This window comes from Plecotus auritus (genome assembly GCF_963455305.1).
Source record: "Plecotus auritus genome assembly, chromosome: 4".
Taxonomy (NCBI): domain Eukaryota; kingdom Metazoa; phylum Chordata; class Mammalia; order Chiroptera; family Vespertilionidae; genus Plecotus; species Plecotus auritus.
Window position 1 is genome coordinate 77,960,293 of NC_137775.1, and position 14,901 is coordinate 77,975,193.

General features: G+C 37.4%; 1 protein-coding gene across 2 annotated transcripts in view; it reads right to left on the minus strand.

Annotated features, from left to right (window-relative positions):
* PRIM2 (DNA primase subunit 2) overlaps positions 1 to 14,901 on the minus strand; it is a 369,636-nt gene that overhangs the window by 101,022 nt on the left and 253,713 nt on the right. For both annotated transcript variants that reach the window (XM_080663471.1, XM_080663470.1), the window contains exon 11: positions 5,341 to 5,467. In XM_080663471.1, coding sequence (XP_080519597.1) covers positions 5,341 to 5,467 — 127 coding nt within the window. The remainder of the gene's footprint in view (positions 1 to 5,340; positions 5,468 to 14,901) is intronic.

Sequence of the window (14,901 nt, forward strand, 5' to 3'; positions counted from 1 at the left end):
TAATGCAATTATGAAGAATCACAATGAGAAAGACATGAGGGTGCACGTGGAATTTTTGGTTTAGTCCAAAATTATTAAAGAACACCAAAAAAACACACACAGTAACTGAATTACCCAAAGTACATCTGAAATAATGGCCATACCTGTACGAAAGGGCAAAGCCAAGAAGAAACTAAAGATTGCCAAAATATTAAATATCACATAAAAGTCTTTAAAAGCTATGTTCACTATAAGAAGAAAACAGAGGAACCAGACTACTAGAGAAGCTGATCTATAATAATAAAAGCATAATATGCTAATTAGACCAGATGTCCTTACAGACGAAGAAGCCGGGGCTGCAAGGGAAGCCCGGGTCCCGGGTGCTAGAGGGAAGCTGGTGCCGGGCAGCCGGGGAAAGGAAGGCCTACTCTTGCACGAATTTCGCGCATCGGGCTTCTAGAGTTACTATAACAGAGAACAGAAAGAAAACAGAACTCAGCACCTCCTACTTTGTTTCTATCTTCCACATCAAAGAGAATGATATGTACAATTGGAAAGAGTTGAACTAACAAGATAACTGAAGAAGAATTGAATTCCTAAACAACCAGCACTGACTTCAGCTAAGTGTATGACAAAGCTTTTGTGGAAGAGATGGATAAACATCACCCAGAATACAGTTACACCTACATAGATTCATAACTGGTTGAACAATCCTTCCAGGCAGTGCCGCTTAATGAAATAATGTAAATCTAGGGGACTAGTTAGCTTTGCAAGTAGCAAAAAAATAAAAGGACAGAGACTTCTGGTTTCCAGTCTAGCATGTAAGGAGCTTAGAAGTTGCCTCTCCATCCAAATAAGTAAAAAGCTGAACTGAAAAATCAGCAGCTGTTCTTGAATCCATTTGAGAAGTGAAGTCACAGGGCAAATCACTGTCCCCAAAACTGGAGAGAGAAGGAGACACAGAGAATCTCAACTTACCAGAGCAGAAATCCCTGTGGGAACTAAACACTGGGGTAGGAAAACTGAACTTGGACAGATTGCTCAAGTCTCCATGTGGTCAATTCTAAGAGTTAAAAACTCCGAGGAGACCCACTCATGGGGGAAGCCCACACTTTTGTAAGTTTAACATCCAGGAGCTCTACCAGATCTTCACAGTGAATAAGAGAGAGAATCCCCACATCCTCCTAGCAGTGGGAGAGGAAAAGTAACCATTTTGAAAGAGCTATCTGTTCTTCTTAACAAGGCCTGCCCGCAGGAAACACTGTTTTATCAGAGCCTAAAATGCTGGGGACTTGAACAAAGCCTAACATACCTGGGGGAGGGAAATACCCAATTCCAACAACCTCCAGCCATACTGCCCAGCTACGGGGGGCGGGGGGGAGGTGAGAATCACTGTTGAAGTTCATGGCTCACTAAAAGACTAAGACCTAATCACAGGACTATAGATCACTCTCCCCATTCCATAATACCACCTCATTACTAAAGGCCTCTTTACTGGAGTTCTTTTCACCCAGTATGTCATGTCTACCTTTTAACAAATAATTAAAAATCATATGAAAAGGCAAAAAATACAGATTGGAGAAGCTAGAACAAGCATAAAAACTAGAGTCAAATATGGCAGGGATGTTGGAATTATTAGGGAATTTAAAACAACAATGATTAATATGCTAAAGGCTCTAAAGGTGAAAGTAGATAACATGCAAGAAGAGATGTGTAATATGAGCAAAAAGGGATATTCTAAGAAGAATCAAAAGAGATCAAAACCACTAATGGAAATGAAGAATGCCTTTGATGGGCTTATTAATAGACATGGCTGAGGAAAGACTCTCTGAATTTGAAGATATGGAAATAAAACTTCCAAAACTGAAAAAAGAGAAAAAAGACTAAAAAAACCCACAAAACTCAAAATAAGAATTGAATATCCAAGAACTGTGGGACAACTATGAAAAATGTAACATACAACTAATGCAAAACCAGAAGGAGAAGAGAGAAAGGAATAGCAGCAACATTTGAAGCAATAATGACAGAGAATTTCCCTCAAATTAATGACAGACACCAAATCACAGATCCAGGAAGCTCAGAGAACACCAAAAGGAATAAATGCCAAAAAGATACATCTATACATAATCATGTCCATAATTCAAAAAATCAAAATAAAGAAAAAAATATTGAAAAAAGCCAGAGAAAATAAACACCTTAGCTATAAAGGAGCAAAGATAACAATACAACTAACTTATTCTCAGAAAGCATGCAAACAAGAAGAGAGTAGAGAAGTGTTGAGAGAAAAACTCCCACAAACTTAGATTCCTGTACCCTGGTACATTATCATTCAAAAGAGGAGAAATAGATTTTCTCAGAGAAACAAAAATTGAGGTAATTTGTTGCCAATAGACCTACATTGCAAGAAATATTAAAGGAAGTTCTTCAAAGAGAAAGAAAATGGCAAAGGTCTGAAACAGAATTATATAAAGAAAAGAACATCAAACAATGGTAAGGAAAAATAAAATTAAAATGTTTATTTTTCTTTTTTTTTTTTAAATCCTCACTCGAGGAGATGTTTGTTGTATTGATTTTATAGAAAGAGGAAGTGGGGGAGAGAGAAACATCAATATGAGAGAGGAACATGTATCAGTTGCCTCCCATATGTACCCCAACCAGGGATCGAGCCCACAGACTAGGTATGTGCCCTGACCAGAAATTGAACCCGCAACCTTTTTTGGTGTACGGGGATGACCCTTGAATCAATTGAGCCTCCCGGCCAGGGCCATTTTTCTTATTCTTAATTGATCTAATAGATAAGTTTGTTCAAAATAATAGGAACCAATATTCAATTATATATGCTTACGTACCTGTGTGTGTGTATTTATGTATAAATTAAATAAATGACAGAATGATACAAGGGAATTAGAAATATTTCAGTATTAAAAGGTACTTGCACTACCCATGATATGATGTAGTGTAATTTGAAAGGAGAGTTGGATTAGTAGAAATGTATAATGAAAACTCTTTAAAAAGTAAAGTCACTAAAAAAAAAAAAAAAAAAAAAAAAGGAATATAAAGAAAGCATAATGAATATGTAAAGTAAGAAAAAGGGTAAAATGTAAAATGCTCATTAAAAAGGCAGAATAAGTGTGAAGGACAAAAATAGAGACAAACAATAAGGGGTAACAAATAGAAAACAGTAACAAATATTGTGGATGTTAATCCAATTATATCAATAATTAAACGTCAATCATCTAAATGCACCAGTCAAAAACAGAGACTGTCGGAGTGGATCAAAAAACAAGACCCAATTATATAAATATGAAGACACAGCCTGGCCGGCGTGGCTCAGTGGACTGAGCATCCTCCCATGCACCAACAGGTTGCTGGTTGGATTCCCTGGCAGGGTATATGATGTTTCTATCTCTCTCCCTCTCCCTTCCTTTCTCTATAAAAAATAAAAAGATATTTTAAATATGAAGACACATGCAGATTAAAAGTAAAGGAATAGAGAAAGACGTACCATACTAACAAAAATTTTAAAAAAGCAAGAGAAGCTATACTGGTTTCAGACAGCGCAGACTTCTGAGCAAGGAAATTTATCTGGGATGTTACATAATGATAAAAGGGGCAAATACGCCAAGAAGACACAGCAATCCTTAAGGTATATGCACCTAACAACAGAGCATAAAAAGATGAGGCAAAAACTGAACCACAAAGAGATTTAGATGAATTCTGCATTAAAGATTTCAACACCCCTCCATCAAAAATGGGCAGATCCAGCAGGCAGAAAATAAGCAACAATATAGTTGCACTCAACAAAACCATCAATCAATTAACTGGATATCATTGCCATCTATAAAACAACTACATCCAACAACAGCCGATTACACGTTCTTCTCAACTCATAAATAACAAAGCACTCTGGTGCGGATGCCAATAGCGGGAAAGGCAGTGCAAGTGCGGGGTAAGAGCTATCTGGGAACTCTTTGTACATTCTGCTCAATTTTGCTCTGAACCTAAAACTGTTCTAAAAAATGAAGTTTCTTAATTTTAACAAAAGGACAGATAAATGTACCTATAAATGATATGAAATCATTGAGTGTTTGCTAAGTATTACATTTTTAACTGATAGTTCAAATTAAAAACAAACATAATAGACTGGAATAAATAAAATACAATTTATCAGGAGTAAGAAATATAAAATCCTGCATTTAAACTAATAAAAGTAAACGAAATGTGTAACAAATGCTAGGATCTAGGAATTGACAGAAGAATCCCTGGGAGGAGTTTTACTTGGCCAAGCTCCATGTAAATCTCCTGCCTGTTGTGGCAGCTAGGAAAAGCTTGAGGCTTTTTCAACTGAAGTATCTGGCCAATGGTTTTCAAAGTTCAGAAAACATAAAAATCATCCAGGGAACTTGTAAATACATCTGAGTTTATATATTTGAAGGTGGGGCCTGAGAATATGCCTTTCTAAAAGGTACGTTAAGTGACGAGCGGTAAGATTCACTCACTGTGTATACTGCACTACCAGCACTGCTGCCTCTTCATCTATGAAATATGAACACACAAGCATTTTTAAATGCTCTGTACACATGCAGCATCTTTCTTAAAATTCTCTTTGTGATAACCTAAATGTGTATCTTTTTAAAGAATTTCATTTAAGATGCTAAAACAAAATATTTTTTGACACATACATTGCAGTGAACTTTGGTAGTCTAGAAAATTTACTAATATGGACTGTTAAACCATTCTCTGACATACCAGACAAATGGGGAGCTTTTCAAGGTATGCTCAGAGAACTATTTTAGAAAAAGATTTTAAACTCAGAAATCTATAGAAAATTGTTTAACACAGATTTTTTATTTTTTAACCTACAACTCAGGCAAATTGATAGATGTTTGATACCGTGACTTGCTCAATTCTTCACTTAATCTATGTTTGTTAATCAGATGATAGTAATGAGAACAAAACACATTTTTCCTTGATAGTCTTCTGAAAATCAGTGAATCTACTATTCTAAACTTCGAGGCATTCAATTTTCAAAAAGCTCTGAAGAACTTTTGTCAGTCTGCTAAGAGACTTGCAGAACGAGAGAGAGACAGACAGACAGGCAGACAGACACGAGCAGGCAAGGGGGAAATTGAGAACAAAAGAGCCCGGTCCAGCAGCTGCATGACGTTCTCTTGCCTGACCTAGTTCAGTGACAAGGCAAACCGACGGAAGAGTAATGGGGCTCTAGCTTGACACTGATGACTAGCATACGCTGTAAACTGGTTCCTGTCAGTGATGCAAAACGCCATCACACTGTTTCAGCATTTCCCCTGAGCTCTTGGGTTTCTGTACTTCGCAAGCATGTCAAGTGGAAGCACTTACCATGATAATCCCCTTGGCCTGGCGGATTGTTTAGAATAATCTTCAGGCAACTGAAAGGTGTATAGTCTGTCCTCTTGCCTTCCTTTCCGAAGCTGTGACGGATATTGTAAGAGTAGCCTTTATCAAACTGGTTGGAGGAAAAAGAAAGGAAAGACAAAAGTAAGCCAATATTGTAGAAGTGGTGTCAGCAATCCAGCTAGAGAACCAAAGAGCAGAGAGTGATATTTTCTAAAACAAATTCAGCATTCATGGGCAGATGTACATTCAGATCACACACATCATTTGGATCCCTTATGATACAAATAAGAATGTCTAGTTATGTTTTTGAGATTTACATGTATTAGGAGTTTTTTCTTTTATTGCTGAGTAGTTTTCCTATTGATGGATACCTGGGCTACTCTAGTTTGGGGATAATTATCAATAAAGCTGCCATGAACATTCTGATAGATGATTTTGTGGACATATATTTTGATTTCTCTTGGATAAATACCTTGGAGTGGAATTGCTGCCAACTGTTTTTCTGGAGTTGCTGTATACCCCACCAGCTATGCATGCAAGTTCCAAATTCCCCCCAAAATATGGTGTTTCTTTTAGTTAAAATGCTTTCCTAAGAAATGGGTAGTGATATCTCCTTTTGCATTTCCGTTATGACTAATACTGCCGAGTACTTTTTCATAGGTCTCTCTTGGTTAGTGATATGCCTTTTTTATTAAGTGTCTATTCAAATATTTTGTCCATTTAAAAAAAAACAAAACAGGATTGTCTTCTTTTAATTATTCCATTGTAAGAATTCTTCACAGTTTCTGGACTCAAGCCCTTTGTCAGATACAGCATACCTTGGAGATAATGTGAGACAGGTTCCAGACCACTGCAATAAAGTGAGTACATAGCAGTAAAGGCTCTCTTAATTTTTTTGCTGGTGAAGGGTCTTGCCTTCAATTTGTAATAAACACAACATCTATGAAGTGCAATAAAGTGAGGTATGCCTGCATAGGTATTACAGATATTTTCACAGTGTATGGCTTGTCTATTTATCTTCTTGGTATTATCTACTAGTATATATATAAAAGCCTAAGCAACCATTACGACCGGTCACTATGATGCACACTGACCACCTGGGGGCAGACGCTCAACACAGGAGCTGCCCCCTGGTGGTCTGTGTGCTCCCACAGCCAACTTCCCCTGGCTGGCTAATCTCCCGCAGGATATAGACACATCTTTAAAAATGTATATTTTCTTTATTTAAAGGGGAAGTTTGTACTTTAATTTTAGGCAGCTAGGGGAGATAAAGTGCTTTTCTTGCATCTGCTGCATTCTCAAGTGCCTTTAGGTCAAAATAATCCCTATGCCAAAGCAGCGTATTTTGGGATGGCTTATTCTCTAGTACCCTTTATCCCCATGGGATAAGCACTGTTTCCAACACCATGTGTTGAAGATATTTTCCCTTCCTTACTAAATCACTTTGGTACCCTTGTCAAATTTGACCATAAATGTGTGGGTCTGTTTTTGGATGCTGTATTGTACCAGGGATCTACAAGTCTATCCTTCTGTCAGTGCCACACTGTCTTTTTTGTTTTTTCATTTTAGAGGAAAGGAGAGAGAGAATGTGTGTGAAAGAGAGAGAAAGAAAGAGAGAGAGAGAGAGAGAGAGAGAGAAACATCGATATGAGAGAGAAACATCGATCTGTTGCCTCCGCAGGCTCCCTGAACCGGGATCAAACCCACAACCTGGGTGTGTGGCCTGACTGGGAATCAACCTGCAACCTTTTTGTGTGCAGGACCATACTCCAGCCAACTGAGCCATGCAGCCAGGGCCCACACTATCTTCATTACAAAGTCTTTAGAGTTAAATCTCAAATTCAGATAATCTAAGACTGTAAGTCCTCCTGCTTTGTTCTTTTTCAAAATTGTTTGGGCTATTAAATGTCCTTGAATTTCCGTATAAATTTCAGAATCAGCTTATCCACCTCTATTTTTAAAAAGACTGCTGAAATTTTCAATAATCAGTAACTTATGGCTTCACAACTACCTATCTGCCCGTAGAAATCTACAACCAGGAAAACAAAGGCATTTCAACCTAAAAACAACTTTCAAAAAAGAAGACAAACTTTCAAACCAACATTAAATTTCACCGGTGAAAACAAGAACATTTAGAAGTTCCAGCAAGCATCTTTTACAAACAACTTCTGTTTGTTTTGTAAGTCATAAACATTAGCTATAGTCAATCACTTTGTGCAAACTTTTAGGTCTGACGTGAATTTAAATAGATACAAGATTTCTGTATGTTCATCAGAAAACACTGAAAGAACTTTTGGGTCAGCTATTCTGTTAAAGTAATAGAAAGCTACTCTCTGGAAAGGACACAAAGCTAAATTAGTATTTTTTTTTCACCTCCTCTCCTTTCCAATTTATTTATCCACTGTCTGTGTGTATAGATGCCTAAAATTTGGACCTTACTGAGCTTTCAGACTATCTGCATATCAAGAACACAAGTAGCCGAAACCGGTTTGGCTCAGTGGAAAGAGCGTCGGCCTGCGGACTGAAGGGTCCCGGGTTCGATTCCGGTCAAGGGCATGTACCTTGGTTGCGGGCACATCTCCAGTGGGAGGTGTGCAGGAGGCAGCTGATCGATGTTTCTCTCTCATCGATGTTTCTAGCTCTCTATCCCTCTCCCTTCCTCTCTGTAAAATATCAATAAAATATATTAAAAAAAAAAAAAAAGAACACAAGTAGTCCTCTAGTTTTCAGACAAGCTAACTTTTGTAACATTGCAGAGAGGGAGCATTTACTGTGAGATGTTTTTGAGAGATACTTTCTAAGTGTCCCTACCCACAACTTAAAGGAACATCTCCAAGTAGTTATGTGGGAACGAAGAGAAGAGCAAACCTTCCCATTTTGGCTCCTCCATCCTACTCCTTTCAGTGACAGGAAATGCCAGCAAATCCGCTCTGGTCAGAAGGTGGGTGACTGGCAGTGTGTGACCTCCCAAATTAGTCCTGCCATCCCAGCTGTGGCGTTGGCAACACACCATCTGTATTTCTGCCAAAGTCAGCAGTGAATTATTTTCAAGGGCACGATGTTACCAATGGAACTCAAGAAAAGTGAGAAAGCAGGCACATCTGTTTGTTTTTCTCTTGTAAATCCGTCTTTTGTCAATCTAATTTACGGGCACCAGCTGGAGAACTTGAGTAGAAAAACAGGGTATTTTCCTCCCTCTTGGTTTTGTCCAAAAAGAGCAGGACATATGTTCTCCATCTTCACATCCTAATCCCCTTCCCTGTATTCATGGAGAACATTTTCAGTTCTAGAATGAGCAGATTTTCTTTCTCTCAAATTTCCCCTAAGGCAGGGTCTAGCTAAAATTTTTAAATTGTGATTAACCACTTGGTTAGAAATGAAAAGGAAATAGTGAAATGCCAAAACCCACCGAAAAAGTATTAAATAAAATGATCGTATGTGATTAGATAAGATCATTGATTAAGCAGACCACTCTCGGTGAAGCCAATAGGTCAAAAGAAACATCAGCCGTGTATGAAGAAACCTATCATCAGAGGAAAGTGGGAGCTTTCTGTTCAGGATACCAGTGGCGTGTGGGCCAGTGGCTGTCATTTTCTCTTCTTCATCCAGGGGTCCTCAAACTACGGCCCGCGGGCCACATGCGGCCCGCCGAGGACATTTATCCGCCCCACCGGGTGCCGCTGCCTGTCCTGCTTAGCAGCTGACTTGTCCTGGGCCCGCAGTGCGCATAGGAATTTGTTCATAGTTTTTTTTTAAACTATAGTCCGGCCCTCCAACGGTCTGAGGGACAGTGAACTGGCCCCCTGTTTAAAAAGTTTGAGGACCCCTGTTACACTATAAGACTGTACCCAGCAGACTCAGAAAACAAGGTCTGAGGGCCATCCGTGACTGGGGGCTGTGTGATCTACATCATTCCAACTATATCTATTAGGTCAGACATTAAATAAAGAATATCATTTATAAATTCTTAATGCAGAATTTAGTGCAAATGCAATACTGTTATTAACAATAAAAATAAAGTAACAGTGATGTTCCAATACTGATAGCTTACATTTCTACAGATCCTTAGCAGTGACAAAGTGATGATCCTTAGACCCTTTACTACTTGTAAGGTATAGAAGTTAGGTATCCCTATTTTATAAATGAGGAAATTAAGGTTTCAAGAGGTCAAGTAAATAGTTATTTCAATTACTTAGGAATATGTAATCCCAGTGGAAAAGATGGAGTTAAAACCTTAGTCTTCTGCTTTTTTAGAAAATGCTACAATATTATAGATGGGAAAAATAAATAAACACAGGCAACTGTCAGTTACCCAAGGCAAGCCTTCAACTGTAGGCTGCTTCCCTACTGTCACTCAGCTACTTCAGGGACAGGTGAAAGTCAGAGCAAACCACAGTAAAACAAAATGATTCCGATTCTAGTGAAAACCAGAGAAAGCTGTCTACTCCCAAAAGAAATGGTAAGTCTAACAAACCACTTGCAGATCATTTATTTGGTTTCTATTTTATCATAATCTTAGAATCACAAAAATGGCAAATTTGAAGTTACACATTTGAAATAATAATAACAAAAAAAAACCACACCCACTAAACAGTGTTTGTGAATGCTTTCAAATTACCAGGCACACTGGGTAGTCCTCCACTATAATATTCGAGTTGGGGACCTGGTCAGGAACTGGAGAATAAAGTCAGAGAAAAGAGAGTATGAAAAATGGAGAGAAAAGAATGCAGAACACACCATTGTTTATGTATTTAATCCTCACCCAAGGACATGGTTAGAGAGAGAGAGGGAGAGGGACATCGATTGGTTGCCTTCCCTACACACACTCCCTGATTGGGGATCAAATCCACAACCCAGGCATGTGCCCTAACCAGGAATTGAACCAGCAACCTTTCAGTATATGGCATGATGCTCAACTAACCGAGCCACTCCAGTAGGGCCGATCACTTATTTAACTGGCAACTCCATCTGGGGCTTTAGCAAATTTAGCTTCCTTATCAGAATCATGAGTTAAGAGCTGGAACAGGCTTTAGACATCATCTAGCACAGCTATTATTACATAGAAAGCAAGGGCTAACCCTAAGTTGCAACGTGAGTTGGGGAAAGAAGCCCTGCATTGCCTATATCTAGCACCTCCCATCCAGTCTGTAGCCTCAATGCTGAACACAAAGCCTAGCATACTGTAGCTGCTCACTAAACATTTACTAGGGTCAACTGTTAAGAATATTTTTTTATACTGTATGGTCATTGGCTTGTCCCTACCAGAGGACTGAAAGTTAATCTTATATTTATCACTCTGTTATATTTCACTGACAAGAGATTTAGCAGATTCCTATCACTAAGCACTGTAACAACATGTTACTTACATGGAGGCCTCAACAATTCAACCTGGGGGAAATGGGCTGGAAGAGTTGTGTAGGTCATTTTAATTGGCTATCTGTTCAGCTACTGTCCCTGATATTAAGAAAAGGACATATCAGTGATAGAACTTTCAGTATCTCACCTGGGAAGCTTGTTTTAGAAAAGTGTTCTTTATTCACTGGTAACAACATTGACATAACAGTGACAATATATTCAGATTCCAAATAAACTTTGCCTGAATTTGAAGACAGAAACCACAAACAATTCCCTACAATGCATTTACTGAAATCACATACTGAGAGCCTAAAAGACAATTTAGTAACTCCCAAGAAGTGGTCAATTTAGTCACTACCTCACTAGTAGGAAAAGAGCCAACATAAAGCAGGCTCCGCCAGAAAAATCGCAGGTGCTGGCTGCCAGAGGTGGGATGCTCTAGTCTAAGTGAGCTGGCTCAGCTTGAATACAGTGGTCCTTTCACTCACTGAAAACAAGGGAAGCCAACGGAAAACATCAGCCAAGCCTCAGTCAAAGACTGCACAGAAGCACGCTGACCAGAGCTTCCAGTCGCCAAGGAAAAGGCCTCCTCTCCTTCACAGATATAAAAATGGACTTTTACAAACATTTTGAAGTAAAAATTAAATGTAAATTTATTCAACTTCTGCTAGATTCACTTAATCCTATTTACTTATTTTCCTCAGAATTTTTTGTGTTTTATTTTTCCAGACTTTGCTTTTCTAGATTGCCATATCTGGTAACTTTAATCCACAGTGAGTATTTTCTATAACTAAATTCCTATTACAATGAAATTTTAAGGATCTAGCTTGATCATTAAAAATATGTTTCAAGGTACCACTCACAACTATAATATATATACACAAATATATTATACACACAAACACATATATACATACGTTGTATGTAATAAGACTAAGGTTTTGAAGAGCTATCAGGATGATTACAAACATATAATCCCCTACTCCTACAAATGTTAAATACCTAAATATTTTTATTATAAACATTTAAATATTTACATATATATTGATACATTTCAATTATATGTTTCTGAGTACATAAAGGTTCAGAATTATCATATATTCCCGGTGAATTATGTTTTATAAGCATATATTTGTCCTGCATAATAGTTTTCTCCTTGTACTGAATTTTGTTGATATTAGTGTTTTCAGTCCAGTTTTATTTTTATTACACCTGCAGGTATTCCCCTACCCTCATTTATGCTAATTTTTAGTGTCAGAACATCTTGAATAAATTGCAAGTGGAGTAATTGGTTACCCATGACCACCCTCTAGTGGTTACTCATAGCATATTAAAATAAACATTTTTCTGTGAATGCCAGAAATGAATCAGATTCTCTACTAAAACAAACAAATCAACAACCATCTTTAGCACACTTTTAGCACCATCATGATTATAAAATTAGCTCCAAAATAACTAAAAATGAACTGCTAAAATAATTAATTTCCCCAACTCACCACAATATAGTGAGATATTTCACTTATTAGATTACATGTCATCTTCTAGTCATCTATGTTGGCTACATAAGAGATGACCAAAAGAGACAATTACATTAGATTTTAAAAACTAGCAATAAATGTTAGACAAATGTATCATGCCCCGAAATGACAAATGGCATGAGATACAGTTTTAATTTACAGTGACGAGCCAACTTGTTCCTCTACAATTTCAGGGATAAACTGAAGATCTGTTTGCTGCCTTCTGTCATAAGCGAGTGTTTTGTTTCTCTCCAAAGATTAGAAACCAATAGATTCCACTTGGTAAGACTACATTTCCTAAGGCTGCATCTGAAGGAGGTCAAAAGAGGAATTCCCAAAATATTATGTCAAGAATTAGAAAAGGTATGTGGGGTGAGAAATGGCTAACTTCTTTTTAAAGAGAATTTACAAGGCTTTTTGGAGAACAAGTTGATTCTAAGACTACGGCAGGGAAAACACAGCATGAGCTGGAGCATCTCGTGCTGCCCAGAGGACTTGCTCAAAAAGAGGATGGGGCGTGTCAGAAGGGTTCTGGAACCAACCGGAAAGAGCTCCCAAAGGCCAAAGTTGGAACAATTTGAGCAACAAAATAAACAATAGCACTGAATTATAACATAGAATGGAATGTTTAATTCAGACTACCCATGAGTACCTACTGATATAAGTATCTGAATAAGTAAATGGGGGGAAGGGAACAGCTTTTCCTTACAGAAGAATTCCAATGAATAAATATAGGAGGACGGGGAAGAGAAAATAGCCATTAGGTCACCATATTAATAACAGTTGCAGGCAAGGTCCTCCAAGGGATGCCCAATTAGCAAGCAGGGTATTTATGCAGTCTAAAAGTATCTCCTCCAAGACATTTTGAAGAGAAAATAGTAACTCTACAGTGGAGAAACCCAGCAGATGCCACCTTAACCATGTGATCAAGTAATTAGTTACGCTGATGTCATATGCCCCTGATGTTGATGCAATCAGAGGGAACATCACTCCTGCAGTCTTCTTGCCAAAAATGCATACCCTCAATCTAATCCTGAGAAAACAGAAAATAAACCCAAGGTGAGAGACAGTCTACCAAAACAAACAAACAAACAAACAAACAAACAAACAGGACAAAACCACCTGATCAGTACCCTTCAAAAGTATCAGGGTCATGAAAGACTAAGAAACTGTCACAGACTGGAAGAGATTGAGGAGACACAACAACTAAACGCAATGCACAACCCTGGAGTGAATCCTGGAGCCACAAAAGGACATTAGTGAGACGGCTGGTGAAATCTGAGTAAAGTCTCTGGTTAACAGTATTGTACTGTTGGGAATTTGTTGATTTTGATAACAGTGTAATAGTTATGTAAGATTGTTAATATTAGGGAAAACTGGGTGAAGTGTATATTGAACTCTTGTTACTATTTTTGCAACTTTTCTGTAAGTCAAATTTTTAAAAAATAAAATGTTCACGTGCCAGACAGTGGACTAGGCATAACACAGATTATTTTATTTGATTCTCCTAACAACCCTTCGAAATTGGTGTCATTATCCCCATTTTACAGGCTGGAAAATTGAGGCTTGGAATGATGAAGTAGAATGTTGTGACAGGACTGAAATCTTTTTAAGACTTGCTCAAAGTTAATATTCTTTCTACCCTGTTATGATAAACACATGTACAAGCATTTCTCATCCAGTAAACACAGGTCATCTCTTCTGAAACTAGATTAAAATTTTAAAGTGGCAACAATTCTAAAAATAGCTCCTGCTATTAGAACTTAGTGATAATTTTCAATTTGCTTAAAATATGTGTTTTAAGGGAGGGAAACAAAAGATTTTCCAGCATAATAATAAAGGGCAAATTACTATATATTTAAGTACAGCCATTTGAATTTACTGTAACATCTAGCAAGTCTTGCAGAACTCTACAAAATAGAACACACTGCTACGCTCCCAACATAAAGCATAAGAAAGGTTGATTTGTTACAAAGGTTGTTCAACAGGCATAGGTGTTTTCTTATATAATTCACAGGTACCTAGCACAGAAACTTAAGTGAATTTTCAAATTTATTTTAGTGCTGTTTTTTCTCATAACATTATACCACTTACCTACATAACCAATATATAAATATTATTTAATACAAAGGAAAAGCATATCAAACTCCAGGGAAATATCTGAGAAATAATAAAATATTCATGACAGAAGAGAAATACTTCCCACTTTTTCCCTTTTATTGAGAGGTTACTCACAGGCATCAGAATTAAAGTCTCAAAACAAAGTGGCTGCTTTCTTGTAACCAAATGTAATTAAATTGAATTATTGATGGACTGTGTTCTCAGCAATGCGGGAAGAAGGCTCTACCGAGGGAAGGCTATGTAAACTTATTGTATAGCTTCAGGATATCTGTTTGCTTCTCAACTTGGATGTGCTATCTCATTAAGAAACTAAATTCACTTTGCCATGCCATTCTTTTGAATTAACTATATATAAGGGACATGCTAAGAGAAAAGGATGGTAAGATAAACCAGAAAAATGCTTTTTTTAAAGCACATATTTTTAAATGTTACAAGATACTTTAAGTAGCATAACAAATCTTTTATATATCCATTTACAAGAATGTAGTTTAAAAATCAATCTATCAATGATATATTATAATGAACATGGTCTAAAGAACAACTGGGGAGA